The sequence below is a fragment of the Odontesthes bonariensis genome, chromosome 22, assembly GCF_027942865.1.
Source record: "Odontesthes bonariensis isolate fOdoBon6 chromosome 22, fOdoBon6.hap1, whole genome shotgun sequence".
NCBI classification, from domain to species: domain Eukaryota; kingdom Metazoa; phylum Chordata; class Actinopteri; order Atheriniformes; family Atherinopsidae; genus Odontesthes; species Odontesthes bonariensis.
The window spans coordinates 20,109,783-20,133,780 of NC_134527.1; the positions used below are offsets into that span (position 1 = coordinate 20,109,783).

At 39.7% G+C, this 23,998-nt stretch overlaps 1 protein-coding gene across 1 annotated transcript in view; it reads right to left on the minus strand.

Moving 5' to 3' along the window:
* Positions 1-23,998, minus strand: part of lamc3 (laminin, gamma 3) — a 123,907-nt gene that overhangs the window by 35,918 nt on the left and 63,991 nt on the right. Inside the window, exons 9-10 of the mRNA XM_075455921.1 lie at positions 23,654-23,773; positions 11,332-11,530 (exon numbers count right to left, since the gene is read on the minus strand). Of these exons, the coding sequence (XP_075312036.1) occupies positions 11,332-11,530; positions 23,654-23,773 (319 nt within the window). The remainder of the gene's footprint in view (positions 1-11,331; positions 11,531-23,653; positions 23,774-23,998) is intronic.

Genomic DNA, 23,998 nt, shown 5'->3' on the forward strand with positions numbered 1-23,998 from the left:
TGTAACAATCCACGAAATAGCTTTTCCTTGAACCATTTGAAATTTTTCGAGATTTGAGTTGTTTTATAACTAACAATTTGCCATTCTAGTGGCCCCGTTCTGAGTACTCCGGCTTGCCATTCAGGATTTATTTTCGAGTCTCCAAATTGATATTTCTCTCTCTGCTGCCTACTGCAGGTAAGACACTGACAACACAAAACCCCACGTGAACCCCAATATCCAGAGACCAAAATGTATAAATTATAATCGGTAAAAAAACATTTAAAAGACAACTTTTTGGGGGGAGGAACTTTGTAATTATAGCCAAGAATACAGAGCAAAAAACCTCGAGTTTCTAAACCATATCAGCCCAAGTCAGGCCTTTCATGAGTGAGTATTCAATGGCCTCTATTTTATTAGGTCAATTGTTCTCAGCATGACAGTAACTCACTTTCAAAATGCTTTATTTTGAGCATTGGCCTATGTCTTGGCATCTGCATTAAAACTGCACATTTATGGCTTGCCTCACAGACTCTCTTGCTGCGGGAGGTCCTTGTTCCCTGGCCTGACATGTAGGCATAGTAATAAAGAGAGGCAATTACAAACTGGGCCTCAAAGCCATGGTAATGGAGCTGGTCAGACAGCGATAAGCCGAGTGTGTATCAAAGTGAACAAACTCCCAATCATGCTTTCCCTATGGAGTGTCCGTGTCCTTTTTAATCAGCACCAAGCAAAGTGCAGAGAGCCACACTGTAATTAAGTCTGTTCCACAGAGGAGGAGAGGCGATCATCAGGAGAGAAAAAACCCAGAACTATGCCGGACCTACATGCAGACATGCACAGGCAAGCTCAGAAAGATAAGACAGATAAAGATGCAGGGTGAGAAAGACGCAAACAGTGTGTGAAACAGAGAGATTATCAGAAGGCTTGTAAACAACCATGTAATTAACTGTAAGATGAAAATATATTTGACTTTATAGGAACATGTTATTATTATCATCATAACGTCACTGTGTAAGTCTACCTTTGAATAAAACATAGTTAACATCATTGATAAATGATGTGGCAGTGAGTACTGTATATTCCTAGTTGCCAACATAAGCTGTACTAAGAATAAGTAATGTTTTTTTCTAAACTTTCAACATCTTAATTTCTGAACCTTATGCAATGAGCACGAGCTTGTCTGAGAGAAACTTTGATGAAAGCGCTGTTTTGAATTCTCACTTGCTTTTATTAAATTGATTACAAGGCTGATTTACTTGCACTGCAGATGCAAAACCGTCTTGGATTTCAGTACATATTTGGGATAGTCTATTGCAATAAACACATCTTGCACTTTCAGATTTCTGATGACGTGCATTTTGTCAAAGATATTGTTTAGGAGGTCATTTGGAGGTACTGCATAAACATGCACAGTGGATTATAGGTGAGTTACAGTATATATAGTTTCATTGTCAGACAGCCTAGGTATCTAGTAAAATAAATCATGAATAATAAACACATAAATAAAAAAACATAAATAAATCACAGGACTCGGGATTTCCATGTTTCTCCTTCATTTTCTCAGTCACCTACAGCAAAAGGTTCTCTTTTCTTTTTTTTTTCATTTTGGCAGCAAACTCTCATTTCAGTATGTTTAGCTGGTCATGATGTATGATCTAAGTCGCGGATTTTCAAAACATGGATGAGCCAAGTACCAGATGGACCACATTCCTGCTCTGATAGCAATGCTCTGCCTTCTGCTGCAAAGAGCTTTGCACCTTTAAACGGGAGTCATACATCCCAAATTACCTATTTTGGCAGTTAAATCTGTGAACTCCTGCTTACGACAGACGTAATGCATGTAGAATGTGATCAGACGATTGTAAAGAAGAAGCAGAGCTTTTTCTTCTATCGGTTTCCCTTTGCATGAATATCATGCCCACATGCTGCAAATGAACAAACGGCTAAAAGCAGGGCAATAAAACTTCTACGCCCACTGATTTCAAGGGAAGAAAAAATGAGCAGAGAATACATGAGAGAGAGAAGTGGAAGCCACCTTTTATAAAGCATTCACCACCTCCTCAAATCAATCCCCACAGGAGGAATCTCTAATCTTCCATATTTTTCTCCTTTATCGGATTCTAAAATGATCTCTGCATCAGGTGGGAACACAAAGCCACTTAATGGGTTATCATATTTACCGTCTATGAAGGCAGATGCTGTCAGTCAAGAGAGAAGTGTTGAGCGTGTGTGTTTGTGCTCATACTCATGTTTATTTATGCTTCCAGATGCTTTTATCAAAACACTCAAAAACACATATTTCCATTTTTGAAACACGATTAATTTTAATGCCCGTGCTGCATCTGATTGCCCTGAGTAAAAAAAATGCTAAATTCACTCGGTGTGTGAATACATGACAGAGAAAGGCTCAGGGATATGGAGCAAGATGGATATTTTGAAAGAGTGCATAGGCATAAAAACAGGTACATGAGAAGTGTAATGTGAGGTGTGTGTGTGTGGCATACGTCTGGAGAAAATATTTAATGACCAGGTTGGTCTTCAAGCTCCAGTGCATTTTTGAGGGGAGAACCAACCATCTCCTTTAGCCAGAGCTCTTGGCGCAAAGTGAGATGTCATTACTGCTGCAGAGACACCAGACTGAGGCAAGGAAGTATTGGAGGTGACATAAAGGCACAAGCTTCGACCCCCTTGAGGAGCTGGATCCTCTAACAAGAAAGATATGCTTCCCTTGGAGGAAGCCCAAACAACCTTTTCCTGTGCTGCCTAATGCGATTACAAGCAGAAACCAATTTGTAGGTGAATCAAGGAACTCTTTGACTAAGATGTGGCCTTGGGTTGAAAAAAAAGGTCATGAAAGTTTACAAGCTAACACTAAATCTGTGACACATTCAATAGCCCGAGCCTATAATTACCAGTCACGACTGCTGTAATTTGATGCATTAAGTGCTAATTAAACACTTTCCCATTGCAAGTAGGATGTTAGATGGTATAATTAGGTTTTTGTTGACTTGTGTAAAAATGGTTTAGGTGAGAGAAATAAGTCAGACATTGCTGAGTGGCATCTAAAATAAGTATAACAACTTGAGATCAAAATATATAAATGCTGAGAAAAGGTACTTGAATACTTTGTCATTTATTTCCACATACAATGGATCATGGGAAAAGGGAAAGAGTCAGCCGACAAGTCCGTTTGGCAGCAATATTCATTGAAATGCTTCATTAACTAATTAATTAAGAGAGCAACTCTTATTGTGATAATATATTGTAGCTTTGAGTCAGGCACCAACTGGGAGGGGTACTGGTATGGCCTGTTATTGTTAAAGATGAAGCAGTTTGACCTTTTCAGATTGAAAACAAATTGAAAATCAACCTAAAAAACCTGCTGTCAGCAGCACAGGAAGAAGTCTGCAGCATTCAGTAAGGCCACAGTCTTTATACAGGACAATGCTCAATCACATGCATTAAAAATACTACACCATTTCACTGGCAAGTGAAGGTCTACAAAATGACAGAATAATGACATTGTTAAGTTCCTGATCTGAATTAAGTGCTGGAGAAGAATTGAAGCACTTTGTGAAACCTATGATTTATAGTGAAAATAGACAATTCAAACCTTTGAAAATTGTTTAGAAGGCTGTGACTGTCTTGCACAAAAAAAGTGAGAGTTTAGGAAATGTGTTTTTGTATTGAAACTGTTTATAACCGTTTTAATTAATCCAAAGAATTTGACATCAACTGTGTAGTTACTGACTGGGTATGAATTAGGTTGGAAAAGAGCTCAAATGCCAGCACATCTCTAATAATGCATATAATCCTTTTCATGCATTCTACAATGATATAGAGGATAGTTACATGCTGAGGTAAGGTTAGAGTTCGACCTGGCCATTTAATTGGACCAATGTCCTTGTCCTTGGCAGGGAAATTGATCAGATGACACGATGCTGTGGACTGAGTGAGAAAGTGTTCAAGACGTTCCACCACTTCAAACTTTCTCTGCGGGAGATGATTGCACATGTAAGTACAGCCGAACTGACTGCACAGACTTTTTTTTTTTTTTAATCAAAGCAGAACGAGAATCTGGAAAAGCTTTAAGCAAACACAAGTTGACAGATCGTCTTAAATCGGCAGCTTTTCAGTCACATCCTTTGGCACATCTAACCGTCTGACAAGCGAAACTGACAAAGATGTGCTCGAGAGCAGCTTTATTGAGAATTTGCCTGCATCATAATATACTAATATACACTCATACTTTACTATTTTTACAAAAAAAACGTTTCTTTTCTCTCAATCATCTGATGTCGCCTTTTCTAGTAACACGCTGCCTCCTTCCCCCATCGCCTGATCTAAGCTGAAGTGCGTGTCTCCGCAATTGCCAAACAATGATTTCAAAATGACTGACCTTTCTTATGTCAAGTTCAGTTTTCAGCAACCACAAACAATATTGCCAGTGTATGACTCCTGCTCAAACTGCCAACACTCAGTGGTATTCTTGACAACAAACCACTGTGCAGAGACTTCAAATTAAATCCGACCTTTCATTGCTGAGGATTCCGGACAGCTTCTTCCTCGTGCTTTAATAATTTCCAACCTGAGATGCTACAGTTCCCTTTTGTAGACAGGTGCAACTTACTTACAATGAAATAACATACTGCACATTTTTTTTCAGGTTCTTAAATATTTTAGATATTGTCTTTCAGCAGTAGCCAACAGGTAGCTGCAATTTTTTTTACCAGTACTCTAAGACTGTGATCCCAGCAGCGTTTGGAGGCACGACGGGACTTTTTTGAGCCAATAGACTGAAACAAGGTCTGTGGAGCACAAAGAGAAGATGATGAAGCTGCGTAACATTTCCTTATGGACTATTCAATTCTATCAACAGTTTGCCTTTTTTTCTTTGTTTCACTTCAATCAAGCCCTGGAAACAATGGCAATTAAATCCCTTCTAAGGGAAGAAGAAGGCTCCCGTACATAGAGGATGTGAAGTTGTTCTGTGGGTGATGAAAAGGAGAATTAAAAACAACACAGTGTGAAGGAGGCGCTGAGTGGGATGAGAAGGATTACGGGCTTCGAGACTCGAGGCCAAGAGGGGGAAGAAAAAAAATAGAGTGAATAACTTAAGCCTGTTTTGAGCAGGCTCACTGTGGAGACTAGGCCACCTGCAACCACAACCCCCAGGTTGACAAGCCTAATGAGATCTCTCTGTGACTGATTAGCCTGCTGCTTCCCCACAGGTCGTCACACCAGGCTTCACCTCTTCGGCCACAGTCTACCTCACTCTGCCAGCCCCATTCCTGCCTTAGGTCTGACTATTTTTCCCTGAGAGGGGCAAGACAGAGTCGAGATAGATCAAATGAAGAATTTCAGCAAAGAAAGTGGCAGTTGCACAAGCATACAAAATAGCTGAAAGTCAATACCAACCGGAAACTGAACTTGTCTGAGAGCACAGATAAATTCATAGGAGAGCTATTCCCTTTTAGCAGCGAAAAACACATTTTACAGGGTTGTAAAATGTGTTTTGAGGTTATGAAGAAAAAAATTATATTGAAGTGAAAATAGTACAAATAAAACATCAAACTCTGACAGTGCAACACTTTTATTGCTATTCAAAAAAAAATGTGCTTTTTAGTTTGATGGCAGAAATGTATTTTTTAAAAAGTTGGAGCAGGGTCATGTTTATCACCGTGCTGCATTGCATCTTTTTGACCCTGAGTGGAACTTCTCAGCTCATTTCGAGTCCACTCATTTTTGTTCAACACTGAGCCAACATCGTCAGCAGGTGACAGGTCTAGATGGGATGCAGGTCAGTTCAGGTCAAAACTCTCTTTTCTCATGACAGAACGCACAACATCTTTGTTGAGAATAAAGGTCCAAAACCTGTGGCATGATTACTTTTTCCCAAACTCAGCTCCCTTTGTCTATGTGGAGACACAGATTACATGTTGACATGTAAAAACATTCACCATCCATCTTGCTGATGGTGTTCAACAACCTTGTGTCATTCACGATGAAGTCGTTCACCCGGGACGTCTCACTTTACGACAGTCTACAGATGTTACACTCTGTTGATTGGGTCACTTATAAGGATCATGGTGGCAGTTGGTGTTAGTCTGCCGACTCTCATTGAAGAAACCATGGGGTCAAGGCCCATCTTTTGTGTCAAAGCTTCCCTTTCACTTGTAAATAATCAGGATTTGGAGTTTAAATCCCATAGTTAAGGTTAGATCTAGTACACACGGTTACTAAGTACATGGTTAGGTTTAGAAAAATATATGTGGAAGGCTTACACACTTTTATAGTCACGCATTGCTGTTACAGTAATTGTTGTTAACAATCTACACATATGCTGTCATAGCGCAGAGGAAAGCCAAGGGCAAGCTGAGCCATCCATTCCTGTTACCATGCTAATTATAGTTGTTATAGAATTTAATTGGGCGCTTGCATTTTCAGTTATTTTACAGTTTTTGTTTGTTTTTTTTTCAGGTCGGTTAGTGCCAGAGTTTCAGGAGAGTATTTGATTTGAGCACACCGATTTTCTCATTGTCGCCATGATGTTGTAATATATGCAAAAATGCTTTTGCAATGTGTTCCTGAAATATGCCAAAGGAAAAAAAAACACTGTTTGGATTGCAGTATACGCTGCTCCAATCCTGTGCATATTATTAGGTGCTACTTGAAAAAACAACCTTTCTTCATAACATTTTCTTTCCTGGAACTTGAAATATAACTTGACTCAGAGGATAAAGTGTCGGTCCTGGGTCTCATCGGTCATGATCTCGATCAGGGGAAAAATACAGGCATGGACCTTGAGTTTGCATTGGACCTCTTTAGATTTTCCTAATCCATTAGTTATGTTGCATACTGTAGGGGGCAAAATCCCCATATTCTTTAAAACCTTTTAAAAACCATTATTCTTAGATTGGAGAACTATTTCCCAAAGGGGTAAACCTCTAATCTTTATTTAAAAAAACCAAAAAAAAACCCGAGATGCTCTTTGTTTTCCCAGTCACGTTATCGACCTCTTGCCAATTAAAGTACAGGAATCAGTTGTGTGATATTCCACACAGTGTTTCATAACCAACACTTTTCTGATTTGCATTGTTCTGTGTTTTACAGAACTTTTTCAAAGCTGCAGCACAGTCTTCCTTTTTGGTATGCCGGTGAGACAGTCACTGACAACAACCTGGGAGCAGAGAAGATAGTTCAGCAAAGTTTTATGCATTTTTTTTTCTACCTGCGTCTTGACACAATACTCACATACCCGTATGTAAAGTATTGATATTGTTGGTTGTAACCATTTTTTTTTTAACCGTTTGTTCATACTGGCTGTAAAGAACCATTGCCATCTCCTTCTTGTTGCTTAGAAAGCCTGTCATTTTTAATAAAAACCTACTTGATTTGTCAAAGTCAGACAGCAGATTTTTCTTGTAATTCACTTAGCATGTAATGCAACATACAGTGACTGTAGCTTTCGTTTCTAATCACAGACAAGGCAATCAGTTATGAAGGAGACTTTTGAGAACCAAAAGGAGCTGAAGGAATAATAACAGGCTCAATGAATTCCAGTAAAAACTTGTGAGATTGACTGTCCGGTAAACTTGTACTTTAGTTTGATCTTAAATGCAAAATAAATTCCCCTTTGTGGACTTTAATTAGAAACTAACACAAACAAGCTGAGGACGGCGGAGAAGATTACCAGGACACGCACTTCCCTCCATCCAGGATTGTTGCGAAGAAGCGCTGCCTGAGCAGAGCTCACGGCATCCTCAGGGACCCCACACATCCTCATCATGAACTGTTCTCCTTGCTGCCCTCAGGGAAAAGGTTCCGCAGCATCCGTGCCAAAGTTACCAGACTCCTCAACTGCTTCTCCTGCCAAACCATTAGGCTGCTGAACTGTCAATGATTTCCAAGCCCCCCAAACTCTCTACATACCCATACAGATGGATTTCACCGAACACACATCCCATAAAACCTTACTGACCCACTTTCTGTGCAATATTATCCTTATTGTGCAATACCATCATGTGCTTTCTTTAAGTTTTTTTTCTTCTTTTATTCCAGTCTTTGATTCGGTTGCTAATATACAATGCTCTTATGCTGCTATATAAACCCTTTATTTATCATTATAATCAATACTATCTCTATATATTTGAACTTTTATTGTATTTTTAAAAAAAATGTAATTAAATTGCACTGTTTCTGGCCACAAAGTCCAGACTGGCACAAGACAGTTCTATCAGGTCTTAGTTTTCCAACAGAGATGTGATCTTTTATAACTAAAATATCATACATCATATTGAATCTAGTTGAAATGTAAGTAGAAGACAGATTCAGAATTTGATTAGTCAAAAAGTACTAATGCTAAATGAAACATGTGAAAATTCTCTGTGAATGTATACATCTGTATATTTCTCTGTACATAAATGTGTTCCGAAAGCTACGAAACCATGTCTCCATCTGCACATCAGTGCGGCGGGCTACATTATGCATGATACAGTACATGAGTCAGATATTTTTTTCAGATTTTTAAAACCGCAGCCGTTGGAAGCAAAATTGCTGCAGTGGGTCAGAGATGTTTGAACTCAGACTCTCATAAAATACGTAAGTATTTGTTTCAAACTTTTCTTTGCTTTTAAAGTTAGAAAAAACTTGGTGCTAAATCCTGGCGCCTGTGCTGCAGCTCTCCGCATGCAGTGCACGTTTCAGCAGCGCCGTGCACAGCTTGGAGAGCACACAAAGACACACTGTAATCCCTGCTAGAAGCACCTGGCTGACAAACACTGCCTAATGATGAGAATAGAATTGTTTTTTTTTACACTTATTTGTACCTTCTCAACACATTTGGGGCATGTTATTTTACAGTTATACTTTTTTTTTTTTTTTAAAAAAGGTGACATTTACCATTTTGGCATTTGAGAATGTATTACACAGCAGGGATAGTATGCAGCTGTTGATTGGGTTTCTCTCTGGGTACAGTACCCGAGATGAATTTTTACTCTGAAGTGGTGATATAAAAATGAACTAAAGAACAAAGAGATAATATGTGCACAGGTTCTCTATAGCACTTTTATGCCTGCATGGGGGGCAGTGATACTAATTTTGGACCGCACATGTAGTTCTTGTACTTCTTGAGGAAGCTAAGGTCCTTCCTGCACCAAGATGATGCATATCTTCTACAAGCCTGTTGTGGAGAGTTCACTCTGCTTTGTAGCCATCTGATGGGGCAGCAGTATAAGCGCCAGAGACTCGAGGAAACTTAAAAAAAAAAACTAATGAAGAAGGAGCTGGCTCTGAGCATCTCTGGAGCCACCCCTGGACCTGATTGTAAAAGGAAGAATGCTGCACAAGTTGGTGAACATAAAGAACAACTCTGACCATCCTCTTCATGACGTTGTGTTGAAACAATGGGGTGTGATCAGTATGAGGCTTTTTTAACGCTGTTGTCATACAGAAAGATACAGGAGGTCCTTCCTGCCAGCAGCAATAACTGTTCATCCTGAAAGCTTATAATGATTGCTTGATTAAAAAAAAAGAAAAAGTGAATAAATAAATAATGCTGAAAAAATATAATTTTCCTCTAGGATGAAGACATTTGTTTCCTCTTTAATTTGATTGGATTTCTTTTAATTTTATCATTTCAGCGGTGGTGGTTGAATTAGTTTATGCACAAAAAAAAGAAAAAAAAATGAAACTGTCAAAAAGTTACATACAATAAGTTTACCAAAAAGTGTTTGTTGATGCTGAATTCAAATCTACTGTATGCACCTTCAGATACAAATTCAAAAATGACGCTGAAGGAAAAGTACGAGGTCATCGGCAGTCATGTGACAAAACAACCTGGACATTCATGGCAGCCAGAAAACCTCCACATTTCCTCTGTCACGGCCCTTGGCCTCCATCTTTTATATGAAGTGTTTTGTGCAGCATTGCAGGTTGTGAATTTGCTGGTTTGGCTGCGCACTCCTAGCTCACGAACCCCCGGGTCTTTGCACTCTTCCACTCTGTCCCCTTTGTGGCAGGACTTGACCTAACTTGACTTGATGTACTTCTCCCCCTAGTATTGCTAATCCATTTTTTGGTGGTGTGTGTTGAAATGAGTTTTTTTTTTTTGTAAATTGACAAATGAATTGAATCTTTGGTTTGATGTTTCTTTTGTAAATTTGTCGATTGAAGCTTTCTCTGACTGTAAGATCTAGTCTGAGATATTATCAGCGAAGTTTTTAATTTGCATCAAGTCACTAAGGTGACACACATCAGAATCATATCATCAAGTAAAAATCAAGGAAAGCTATCCTTTAACTGGAACTGTCGAACAAATCTGAAAATCGTCACGGTTATACACGCAGTACTAAACAAATCAATATAATTTTGTTTATTTCAGGTCATACACTGTCTGTTTATATATCTTTATTTCTATGATGTTTTCATGAATGTTTTTCATGTTTTTTCCTCCCAGTTTCCTTCATGTAGATCAATATTTTCACTTCATCTGCAGGCTGTTCTGGCTAATTTCAAGCCCTGCTGTTGGGACATCAAACTGCAGAGGAACCACTTACTACATACTCTACCTCGAGGCCAAACTTATACTCAGTCTAGTGCTCTGCATGATGTCGCAATAATCCAGTTAGCTCTCCTTTCCCTGCTACGACCTAGCCATCCTGTCAGCTTGACCCCCCCACCCCCTCTGCCTCATCGCAGAGTGACGCTCACATTTCAGACACAACATGAGACTTCTTTTCTTTAGTTTACTTCCCCGCTCCCAACTCAGTATATTTTGGGGACATTCGTGCATTTGGTCTCTTTCAAATGAGAATCTTTTTGGCCCTTTGTCAGACTGTTTCATTTCATTTGCCAGCCTTATTGTTCCCATTTCGTAACTGCACGTCAGCTGGCTTTGACTGTTGCTCTCATTCTATCGTTCTCAAACCTTCAATGCCTCACAGCGGCTGCACTTTTCATGTCACTCAAGGATCTGCTTAAATGTACAAGATGTATAAATGGAAATGTAATACTACCGCAGTGTACCTTCGAGATCTACATGACAGCCAGCATAAGAGGGAACTGGCTCACCGCAACATTCATATTCAGGCGTTCTTCAGCAGGGACCGTGACAGCAAAGTCAACGTGGGTGAGCGCTAATTACACGGGTGTCCTGGATAGTCTGTACTCTGCGGACTCTAAATATAATGTTGCAAAAAAAAAACAACGCTGGCAACAGAGAGATGCACAGATCCAAAAGAAGAACAAACATATTGACATCCAAGCTGAGACTTTCAGTCATTAAAAAAAAAAAACAATAAAACATGTGCAAACTTTCATATTGACAGGCCCGTGCCGGCATCCTCGTACCTGACGATGAAAGAGAGCCGCGGGGTGAGGCTGGGGTCGTGGTTGAGCGCTGGTTGGGAGGATAGGTCAGCCGATAGGGTGATTCCAGAGCCTTGGAGGAGCAAGGTGACGTGGTCGGGGAGCAGCTCGGGGGTCTCGGAGGTGAAGGTGATGGAGAGAAGCTGGCCATAGCTGTGGATTTGATGACCCAGGAATCTCACTAGCAGGGAGGTGGAGGTTAGATGTTAGAGAGGTGAGTGGAGTCATCTTTATAATTGAAGTCTGAGACAGGTTGTTACCATTACTGTAAACACAGATGTGTGTGCAAGTGTGCTGCGGCAGAAGCTGAAATGTATCTATTTTTGTGTAAATTTCATCAAATCCCTTCTCTTTCAGTCTGTGTGTTTACACAAGGGCAGAGTAACTGGCTTTTTGAGTGCACACTGAGCACTGCTGGAGTTTCTATGTAATTACCCACCCTCTGATCTTTGGCTCCTTGGAGTGCATTAAGAGGACTTCAAAGATTTAACCACCACAAGAGACCCACCACCCACCCTTAAAACTGGCTGAAACAAAAATACACAAAAGTTTCTTCTGATGTATGGAAATAGGCAAATTTCTTGCCCTCCCTCCAATATTCAAGCGTGAACGATATAAACTCCACAGGACAAATTGGAAAGTCAGTTACAGTGGGATGCAAAAGTTTGGATGCCTCTGGGTCCTGATTCCTTCAACATTTTGATCCAAAATCGCTTTATCTTTTTTTTTTATGTACCATTTTATACAGTTTTGAAATAAAATATAAAAGATCCAGAAGCACACGCTGTAGTTATGGTCAATAATTGGTTAAATCTCCTTTGACGAGTACGATAACTTGTTAACAGTCTTTCAGAACTTTTTTGAGGGATTTTCACTCATTCTTGCTGCAAAATGCCTCCAGTTCTTTAAGACAGTAGCACCATCTTGCTTACCGACTGATACAAACCCATTCTTTACATTTGGATAAATTTGGTAAATTTTCCAAGCACACCTATTATATATGCTATATGCTATATATATATATATATATATATATATATATATATATATATATATATATATATATATATATATATATATATAATATGCTATATGCTAATTGTGGCCATGAAAATCTGTTTTACTGTTATCAGTCCACAGGACTTGTTTCAAGAATCCATCAGGCTCATTTAATATTCTTTTGGAAACTTATAATGATTAAATCTGCTGTGAAAAAACAGGAAAACCTTTCCATTGATGACTCCTCCATACAGGTCATACTTTAGCAGGAGTTTCTGCTCAGTACAACTGCCACTACAGAAGCTGCTAACTCATCCTGAAGGTCTTTTGGATGACCTTTCGAGCACATCTCTCTGAAAGCTGCCTTAGTCCACCAAACCTTAACCTAAACCCGACCACGAGCAAATTCTTACATACTTCCTCTGATAAATATATCAGAGGAAGGGGCAACCTGAAAACAGTTTACTTTGCTCTTACTGCCTTCTCGTGCACTGTGGGTATCAGTCATTTAATTTGAGTGCTTGGAAGGTGTTTAGAGGGGTTAAGGTTTAAGGAGTCAGAGCAAACATAAAACCTTGAAATGTGCACCGCCTGTTCCTGAAAAAGCCAAAGCAGTATTAATCGATTTATGGTCGGGATCGTAGTGAAAAGTATAAGACAGCATAATTCTATTGGGGTTCCAATACTTTTGTATTGTGCCTCGTATTGTTCGCTTTGTTCAACTCTGAAGCCACACACAACAACAAAAGCACTCATCCTTCTTAAAACGTGGGGAGGGGGGCACCGTCCTCTTTAACTTCACACCCTCCACCCTTCACCACCACTCGTTCATCCTCGACTCTTTTAACCACTCCGAAGGATTCTGAATTTTAAACTTTTGCATTCCACAGTAGTTTACTCTAAAAACGAACAAATAATCGTGCATGTTTTGAATGCAGAAAACAAAGAACAATGTTGCCATTCTTTCCTAGATGTGGTTGAGTAAGTGGGGAAAAGTGACAGGTTGCACGCTTGGTTGCCGTCTTGTTTCAAAGCGTAATCGTGTGTGAAGTACATCCTGAGCTCCTCTGGGGCCTGAGAGGGGTGTGGAATTGAGTGGGTGATTTTGCTTGCGAGGGGTCTCTGGCATCATTCAGAGCACTTCGGCTGTCTGATCGTCCAATATCTGCTCAACCTGGAGCCTGTTTTTATTATTTGTGCATTGCCCTTACACAGCCGACTCCTGTCCGCTGCTACATTGATGAATCTTCTTTTTTTTTTTTTTTACCTCACCTGTATTTGAATGAACCTTTTAACAACCTGAAAAGAGTAACTTTGCTGTTATGAGTAATGTATTACTCACTGATCCTTTAACTGATTTCATGCAATTCATTGTAAACTAAAGGATCATTTAATCACCTTCATTTGCTTTACAATAGATTATGTTGTTATACTAACAGTCCAGCTTTTTTTGAGTAGTTCAAAAGCGAGAATGTTAGATAAAACGTTGCTCTTGAAATGAAACTATCTCCACCAGCTTTCACATAAAAAATACATTAGTGTGAGGAAACCTGAATAAATGAGGCACTTATTTATATTACTCACTGAACCGTTGCACGAGGATTTGGGGGACATGAAAAACAGGAAGCGATTAAATGAGAAGGCTTCAATTACATGAGTAATCAATAGCACTCTCTTTTCAATCCAGTGAGCTATCATTCACGTCAAAAAGACTTCAAAGGAAAAAAAAAATAATGGGATAGGATAATTATTACTAGCCAGGAGCTCGGGTTGTGGCTTAGCAACCACCCGCCATCAGCAGAGGACAAAACACATCGCTACTTTAAACAAGCTCGCACACATCTCAGGGTAATTTATGAATCAATATCTATTGACAATAAGAGGAATTCCTTCAATATATTCTCCCACATCTAAACATCCTAACCAATGAAAATATAACAAATAACAAACACACTCTTCAGCCTTGCCAAGGACTCAGGTCTGTGAATTAAGACTGAGAGAAAGCCGCGGCCGCTGTATTTGGGCAGGATGGGCAGAGCCCCGCCTGCCACACCCCCAACCTTTCCGAAATAAATAAAAAAAAAAAATAAAAAAAAAATATTTATTTCAACTTCAATCACAGTGGGAATCGTATTACACCATATTGTGGCTTGTGACGGACTTTGCGAGTGGAATCTGTTTTTATTTTCGCTGAAATATAGCCTACCTCCAGTGTGGCTGCTTAACGTTAGATCTATGGCCACTGGCCAGGGCAGATGCCTGGCTGCCCTCAGCTAAGCCCGGCCCCGCCGCCCCTTCTTAGAACTCTCGAGCACATTCTACCAATCAGAATCATTGTAGGCCCCTACGTAGCATAATATCATGTAACATTTAGCGAGCCTGTATAGATGCTTTTGGGGCAGGTGTATGATCTGCCCTGGACATGGAAAGGACTCAAAGGGTTTAAGAAATATATTACTCCGCCCATCTAGCCAGTGGGAACTTCAGTGCCGCCAAATTCCCCTACAAACTTGTTGGATAAAACGGATAACTATGTCGGATTTGATGAAGGATATTGGCTGTTTAATTCACGTTTGTGGTAGGTAAAGATTTTACTTTATAGTTGCTATCTTATAAAGTTTAAGTGATTGTGAACAAAGTCTTTGCAAAATGGGAAACTGGGAGTGATTTAATGAAATATCTTAGCTTGATGAGCAAAGCAATGTTGAGACAGTAAACAATGTGTAGACAGCTTCGTACATGTACAGTAGGTTACTTGTCTGCTAGCTTAGGTTTCCCCAAGACTAGCTAAAAACGTTGTAAGGATCTCATCCGAGAATCTTTGCTACACTGTCCCGCCTACTGCTACTGCACCTCAGGAGCGAGTCAGTCTGATAGTGGGCTACAGTGAGTGAAAGCAGTAATCCGCCGGTGAAGTTTTAACCATGGCTGCTAGCATCGAACCTGTACTCAATAGCGTTGAGTTTCTCTTGGAGAACTCATTTGAAAGACTAGATTTGGGAACAAAATTGGCTACTAAAAACCTCGGCCCCCATAAGCCTGATATTAATATAGTTCAGCAAACAATGGATAAGGGTAGGTCATTCAATCGGACGTTTTCCCGTGCGTGGTATGACAAAAAGCCCTGGCTCTCTGGTTGTTCCAATAGGAATAAAATGTTCTGTTTCCCATGCTTGCTCTTCCAATCGCCTGGCACGGGGGGACAAGGGGATATGTGGAGCACTGTTGGTGTGTGTGACATGAAGCATTTTTCGGAAAAGGCAAAAAAACACGAGTCCAGTAAGGCGCATCTCTTCGCTCATTTTCATGGTTCTTTTGTGTTTGTTGTATGGCAGACTTTTATGCGAGTGCGCACATCCCCCCCTGCGTATGGTTGCATAGACAATTGGCCTATTGCGTATGCTCCATAAAAGTTTGCATTTTGATAATGCAGATCATCTGCCCCGCCTATTTTCCAGACCACGAGCCGCTACTGCTGAGAGACATACAACAGGTGACAGGAACTGAACACTGTCTGCATTTCACTTGTTCTTATTCACACTATTTCAGTGTTCCTCCGTTTAAACTGTTAACATTTGTCCAGTTTAAAAGTTACGGACCACTAATTTACTCGCTTAAGACGCCTTGGCTTCCGTGTGATAAGAATTTGGAAGAATTTTGAGAATTTTGAGAAGAGTTTGAAAATGATCCATTCGACAGTACACAGGAATAGAATGGGAAAAAAAATGTCAAGGGAAAAGTGATAAGAAACATAAAATGAATAATCCCAATAATTTTCATTAATGGTCTGAACATTTAAAGTTTGAAACTTATGACAAATTGATAGAAAACAAGCTAACACAGCATAAGTTAATGGGATTTTAAAAGAAAAATCCTCTTTCTAAGTCTTCTTTAACTGCTGTTTATTGGTGTTGGATTTCCATATCTCTTTAAAAATTTAGAAAATCTGAACAGCATCTTTCTGCACCCTCCTCTGTGACACACTACATCGGCCATTTTATGAAATTTGGTCTCTCCAGTGAGTCATTTAGACAAACACCACCAAATCGGCACTCAAAAGAGAAGCATTTGCCAGCAGACGATTATTGTTGCATTAGAGAACAGACCCAGTGGAGCCACATTTTTGGGGAGCTGACAAGGTAGGTAATTACCTCCATTTGGGAGTGATGCGCTGTAGTAATGAGTAATGTACAAACCTCATGTTCACAGAAAATAAAAGTCAATGGATATTACTTTTGAAATGATTAATAGGGAATATGTACAGCCCACAACTTGCATAACTGTGGGTAATGAGCCCAGTAATACTACTTTGTGACTAAGCTGATATTCTCCCATTGTGGTCCTTATGGTTCAGAGTAGTTATGCTTCAGATGTAGTTTGCTGGCCATTATTCTGCAGAGGTTTAGTTTACATCATGTGATTTTTTTTCAGTTTCAGTGAGGTACAAAAGCATTCGCTCATAACACTAATAGACCATAGAAAACCAAAGCACCGCTTGCTTGGCATAGTCCAAAACTATGAATGACTATAAAAATTCAAAACTAATTTAAATAGGGCAGAGTTATTCATGAGCAAGTGTTATCTGGTGTCTGTGCATTGCCATGGATTTATATTCATTATTCTAACTCACGTGACAAATTGGAGGAGATTAGAAAGTTTTGCAATTGCTATTTGCACAATAAGCCTGCACCACATGTGGAGCATGCATCTCTTTTTTTATATCAAACTTCTTACATTTAGCGCATACTTCATCCATCACATGAAAAATTAATTACTAGATCAATTTGGATGGTAGATAAATGATCTGGTGTCTTAAAAAGAAAAATAACCACTGGCAGTATTGCATAAATTAATGTAGCATAAAAGTTGATTTTACGCTCGAGTCACACACCTTTTTGTTTGCATTCCTGTGAAATAGTTCATGTTGTGGGCTGCTGGGTTCCTATAAAGGTTTGGAGATTCTGAAAAATATCTCACCGATATTTTTTGGCAAACTAAATAACACAATATTATAATATTTTGGATACAGTCATTGTTTTACAACAAGACTAAGGATTCAAGGATTTAAGATGTTGTTTTCTGTGCTTGTCACAATTTGAGTTATACTGTGGTAAGGACCCAAAAAGCTGGACTTCCGGAAGAAGGAGGTGAGGGCAGGCAGTGAGATAACACTTCTAGTTGTTACAAACTAGAAGTGCTGCTGGAGCGGGACAAGCAACACTATCAACGGAAGGTTACAAAACACAAACAAAGAAAAGACTGACGGATGGACTGAAACTACAGGGAACTCACAGAAAAACACAGGATGCCCTCTGGATTACAAACACTCAACAACACACTGAACTGTCAAGGGAACAAAGGAAAAGCAGGAGAATATATCCGGATGAGGGAAATTAACAACAGGTGGGGCAATTAGCAAAAGAGACACAAGAAGTAAATGCAACAGAAAACTCCACAAAAGAAAAAAGGAAGCAGGGAAACCAAAGTGCAAAAGAAAACCGAGACGCAAAGTCAAAAACAAAAAACTCATGGACCACGACATGCTGTAGTAATACAAATAGGCATTTTTCCTTTTTAACGTCAGCTTCGACAGTATCAATTTTCACTTGTTTCCAGTCCTCATGCTAAACCGAAAGGCCTTTTTTTGCTGCTCCTGTACTTCATTGTTAATTCATTCCTATTTATTGAGGTTAAGTATGTGGAAATGCTTTATTTGTTTGGCATGCAGTTTAGTCAACTTTGTAACTGATAGATGTGCCTTGTAAAATAAAACAAAATGGAAAAGAAAAGAAAAAAAAAGGCCTTGCCCTTGATTTTGAGACCTGCCACCAAAAGAATTGTGATTTGAAATCTTTGGGTCCAATTGAATTGAAAAGGATACATTTCCGTCCTCTTTCACTAAGAAAGCAACACAAACCTGAAAAACTGAAAAAGAAGTAAAATTACAGAGAAAATGTCTTTTTTATGTTTTCATTTCAGGCCAAAATGATCTGAATTTTATGTTTTTCTATGTTTTAACCTGATAATGCCTGACCCAAAGAAATAATGTACGGAAAATGCATTTTTTAAAATCTGAAACACCAAAACGAAAATAAGTAAAATTTTTACCTTAAGGGTGATGCATTCGGTCTCAGAAATGTATGTATCAAATATGATACCCACGGCATTATAGGATCAATGAACTTAATTTTTTTTCTCATTTAGATTCAACTCAACAACTCGACTCAACTCCATACATATGTATGTCTTACTTGTTAACTCCAAGCAGGAGTTCAGAGAAGTTTTCAAGATGTTTCACCAAGATGAAACTCGCCTCGAAAGCCAATCGGCTTTCAACAAAACAAGAGCTCTATCAAACCTCTCATTTAAATCTCAGCAAGAAAACAATCACTCTAAAATGTCAAAATATAGAAAAAAATAATCAAACGTTAACCTTGAGCTTGAGCTGTGGGAACTGAAGGATAAAAGTGCTGATGGAAAAATATATCAACAGATTTACAGCTACAGTAATGGAAATAATAGTTGCAGCCTTAGGTCATTACTAATAAACGATGCATATATTTCAAGGAACAAGCTTCAGTCCGCGGTTCCTGATTTTCAGTTTGTTTCTATGAGTCTGTCAGAGTGATCTGAAGTCCGCTGACTGCGCCACAACTGACAGTCTGCCAGGAGCGCATCAAGCTGCCATCACAACAAGTGATGTACGCCCGCATAACTTTTGTTAAATAGCCAAAGAACTCCCAATCAATCAGAGGGTTTAGACTTCTCTCCGTCTAAATTAAATCAACTCGGTTTCGATTAAATAACTGCCGCCTTGCACAAACACAGGTCCCCTCTGAGGCTCTCACATCGACCACCATGCAGACAGTCTGAGAGCAAAAGCTGGATGGCCAAACTTTCAAATAGGTCCAATCCTGCGGGGATCTCCTAGTCCAAAACTGAGCTGCACTGCCTGAAGCAGCAACGCGTGTGACCCGAAACCTGATCTAATGAAATGGAGGAAATTTTAATTCCTATTCTGTGGCAGCACCAAGATGAAATACATTACATATGCAGACGAGTGAACTACATCAAACGCACCCCGTGCAATTAATTGTGAAGATCCGTCTTGGATATAGATCTTACGTGACAGAAGAAAGCACTGTTAGAAAAAATCAAATCTGTGATGTTTTTCAGAGAGGTCAAAGGGGACAAAGTGGAAAGTGGAGCAGAGTGGTGAAGGGTTACCAAAGAGCAGAGAGGAGCTCAGAGGACTGATGTCAGCTCTGAGAGCTCTTGTGCAGCCCACACAGAAGTTGTCTAGAAGACACGCTGTTCTTTTAAGAGCATGCGTTGATAGAAAAATTGTTCTGCTATGAAATACTATGAGTTCTCTCAGTGTAGCCGAGGTATTAAAGGTTTTTTTAAGTAAAAAGATCAGGGAAATGTACTGGGAATGAAAGGATGAGTTGTAAGTATATCGACTGTCAAACAACGGTCCTCTGAGCTTACACCTCTGACAAACACCAAGCTATACAGACTGTAAGAGTCTATACTCCTAAAATTAGCATATTATCCAGATGTTCAATCAGTCGAATCATTTTGTCTGAAATGTCTTTCATTTTGTGAAGCTACCTAAGCCGTCTCTAAAACTCGGTTGAGGTATGTAATGCTAAAAGAAAGAATGTGTTATAAACGTTCCTTTTTCAAAATGTCGTACTTTTACCATAAAGCGTCACCCCAAATTATTTATCTGTATCTTAACAACATCAGTCTGTCACTTTTTGGATAGTTTGTTCAATAAATTGATCCTACAGTCTTTATAGAGGGCTGCACCGTGTGTGTGGTGGTTAGCACGAGGTAGACTAGCTTCTTCCCACCATCCAAGGTAAATTGAGGATTCTACATTGACCTTCGGAGTGAGTGTAAGCATGTATGCTTGTTTGACCCTTAGGTGGCCCTGTGATGGACTGGTGACTTTGTTTGCATCCGTCTAATTTTCGTCATGAATAGTGCATTAGCAAAGTTGAGTGCTGAAATAAACATATTGGTTGAATTATCTGTTTTAATTATTCATAATCATAATACAAAATGTGCAGCATCAAAGGTGCTCCGGCTATTAATTCTTCATGGAAGAACTTTCCGAACTGTTCGTTTCAAGCGCAGTGAACCTTTTGTGTCCTACTCGCGGTTCATTTAACCTTCGAAACTTAACTCTTTCTTGCGACACCTCTTATTCACTCTCTTTCAACTTCATCCCTCAACTCAATATTCTCATGTCCCCCCTGCTACACCTCTTTTCTGTTTTGCATATTTTTTGACTGAAATGCCACCGCAGGTTACATGCAAGTTTAGTCGGAGGTCACCCTCGTGTTGTGTGAGGCCCTTAGCTTCAACAGCAGTTTGAGTATAAATGACAGGTAGCCTTAGGCTTCTCTCAAGGTTCCTCTTTCTCTCTTTCATTTCCGAGCTGAACTCGAGGACATCCAAATGCAGCTCCCGGTCCTTCTGCTAGAGAGATATTTCATTAAAATTCTGTTCATTTTTCCCTCCTTCTTCCATTTGTGTCTGTTTTCTTTGAGTCTCCCTGCCGCTTCAGGCTCAGCAGGTTGGCCTGTGCTAGAGATATGAAAAAGATCACCATTGCTGGCTTTTCAACAGATGGCTATAAGGACTTGAATTAGATGATGTCCCCTTCAGCATGAAACACTGCCCAGCCAAGAGAGCTGTCGTTACTGTCCAGCAGATTCAAGTTGTGACCACAGTTCTTGGAGGCAGGTCAAAGCAACTGTTTAGGGAGGAACTTCATGTTTGTCCACGACAGTTCCTGGCAGCTGCACTCAAGTCTCACGTCACCACGGGGACTTGAACTCCCTCCGTGTCAACTGTCAAGCAGATGTCCAGGATAAGGCGGAGGGAAAGTGGCAATGCTTCAGAGTAAGAATGTCTCCAAGTGCATGCACATATTCACAAATGCCTGCCCACATTCATTTAATACTTGACTGATTTTAACTGAAAGGAAATAGAGAGAAGGTCAATTTAAGATGTTTACACAAAAATGAAACATCTCCTTGCAGTGAAAATGAAAGGAACGATTTTGACATCCAACTGGTGTATTTGCTCTGTTGGCCTGAACGTCATGGGGAACTCAGAAGAAGTCAAGTGCAATTCTGTCTTCCATTTTCTTTCATACTGTCATACTAAGAATTGCTGAGAGTAATATCTGCGAAGTATTGTCCATGGCTTGGCAATCGCTGATATTTCTGGAGCTGGGTGAGCTACGCTTGTCCTTGTCCACTTCGCACTCTTGCTACCAATTCAACAAAATTGCAGATGATTGAATTCTTTCCCTTATGTGACAGCTCAATCCCAAGGCAAACTACGGAATCACAGAAACTGGATTTTGTATTTCTGCGCGGCGTGGTGTAGTGCAACTCAGGATTATCTCTTTCTGTGGTGAAGAAAAAGCAAAGGGATTTCAGCACAAAACGCAAATTAAAAGTAAAAACAGCAGGGCCAGTGGCTGGTAGAGAGGAGTGAGAAAACCAAAGCTGCTCCCACCCCAGTCTAATCTTTAAAGTGACTCTACACATGCACCACTGTGAAAAAGGCAGGAGGAAATTAGATCATTAATGGGGATGGCATGGCAGTAGATGCGTCTATGTATTATGTGGCGAAACAACATAAACAAGCACTGCGAAAAGTAGATAAGCAGGCTGTCACAAAGCTGTTCTCAGCCAGTTGGGCCACTAATCTGTGTGTTGTGGCCCATAGAAACACCACTGTAGACTGTGTGAACAAGATGGCAACTTTAAAAACAACATTTAATATATATTTATAATTCTATATCCAAGGATATTTATATATCTGTGACAATTTTACATTCTGAAGCTGTGCCACGCACACACAGACACACACAGACACGCACAGTAAAACTTGCCTGTCAAAGACTTCCTAATGCACTTATAATGACATTTGACAAATCATGCCTGACCACCATGCTTTGTCACATCCCCTTTCAACTGAGTGCTTTTCATCTTTCAAAAAAAAAAAAAAAAAAAAAAGAGGCCTCCAGATGGAGTTATTCTCTGTGATCATGCATTCTGGGCATTAAACCTCCAGAATACAGAGTTAATGGGATTGCTCCTGTTTTGCTTCTGGCTGCAGATTGTGGTGGCTGGAGGTTGCTGTGAGTTGATGCCTAGAGCCGACTTAGAAGAGACAATAAGAAGCCAAGCCAATTTTCACTTTGTTGCTTCTCCAGAATAGCCAAGACATCCAATTCCATCAGGTCTTTGCTGCCGGGGCAGCTGATAGAAATGGGCTCTAAGTCCCGCAGTTGGGCCAGCTTATTCCCTTATCTTCTAATGGCTCTGATAGGGGATTTTTAAGAAATGGTATCAGAATAACCATCGCAAGACCCACTGCCAAACTTTCCTGACAAATCTTATTAGGTTACCAACAGGAACATGCTACAGATCTTAGAGAGGCTCTTACAAGAATATGATTAAAATGTAACAGTTTTAACAGGCTTATTATCAACTAATATAAAGAAACAGTCCACAATCCCTAATTAGCTTTCTTAGGAATGTTGGCTATGGCTTATTGGCTTTCGTAAGACTGATTGTTTAAGAATTTCTAAAACAAAACAGTAGCATTGCACTAAAAAGTGTTCATCGCAAAAAATACCCTCAAAGTAGTGAAAAAGGTTTTTGTCCTAGACGAAGTATGACAAAGGATATTGCATCCTCTGACTAAAAGAAAGATCAAACTTTCATCATTTCAAACCTTTTACTAACTTGCCTAGAAAATGGAACTCTTATGTAAATTACCCATTTTATAACATCTAACTTGCAGTTGCCACAACAAAAACCACCGTTCGCTTTTTTTAGTTGTGTTTGGCATGGGTTTGACAGTAAGAGGGAAGCTCTGATGTCTAACCCAACCTAATTGAACCCAACAGCAGATTGTCCCTCCCTTGAAACCTGCCTAGCATTGGCTCTCTGAGAAATACTATGCTTGGAAATGAGAGAGGCCCAGGAAATATAAAAAAAACAATAATAATCCATCACTCCCATTTCTGGCTCTACATTCTTAGTATTCTCAGAAATTCAATTAAACACACAATAAACGGCACAATTAAACTGCTTGAGTCTCAATGCAAATGAATTCAATGATTTCACCTGCACTACCAACTATGCAAAATTACTGGTAATTCACTACTCCCCAATTTATGAATGTAACCCACTGTTGGGTTTGAGGTAACAATGAATAGGTCTATTCATATGGATGTGCTCAAATATCTGCCAATTGCTGTCTGACTCACCTGGAGCTTTGTAGAAGCCATTCTCTTCCTCAGTAAGAGGCAGCAGGAAGACTTCCCCTTCCTTCCACAGCAGGGGGTACTCCTGGCCTCCAGAGAACTCTCCCAACCAATCATCATGATCTGGTACAGGAATTTAAAAAAATGGGGGGGGGGGGGGTCAGAGTAGTTCTCTGCATCACTGGTAATGGGGATGTATGTTTGACAGTATCACTCACAACAAGGGGTTTGTGTCTAGATTGCTTTGTGTGCTTCTGTGATTTATTTAGTCATAGACGAAGAAAAAAAAGAATAAGAATAGTTTCTCAAAGAGATTGGAACCTCTGAAACCTATGTTTAAAACATGGA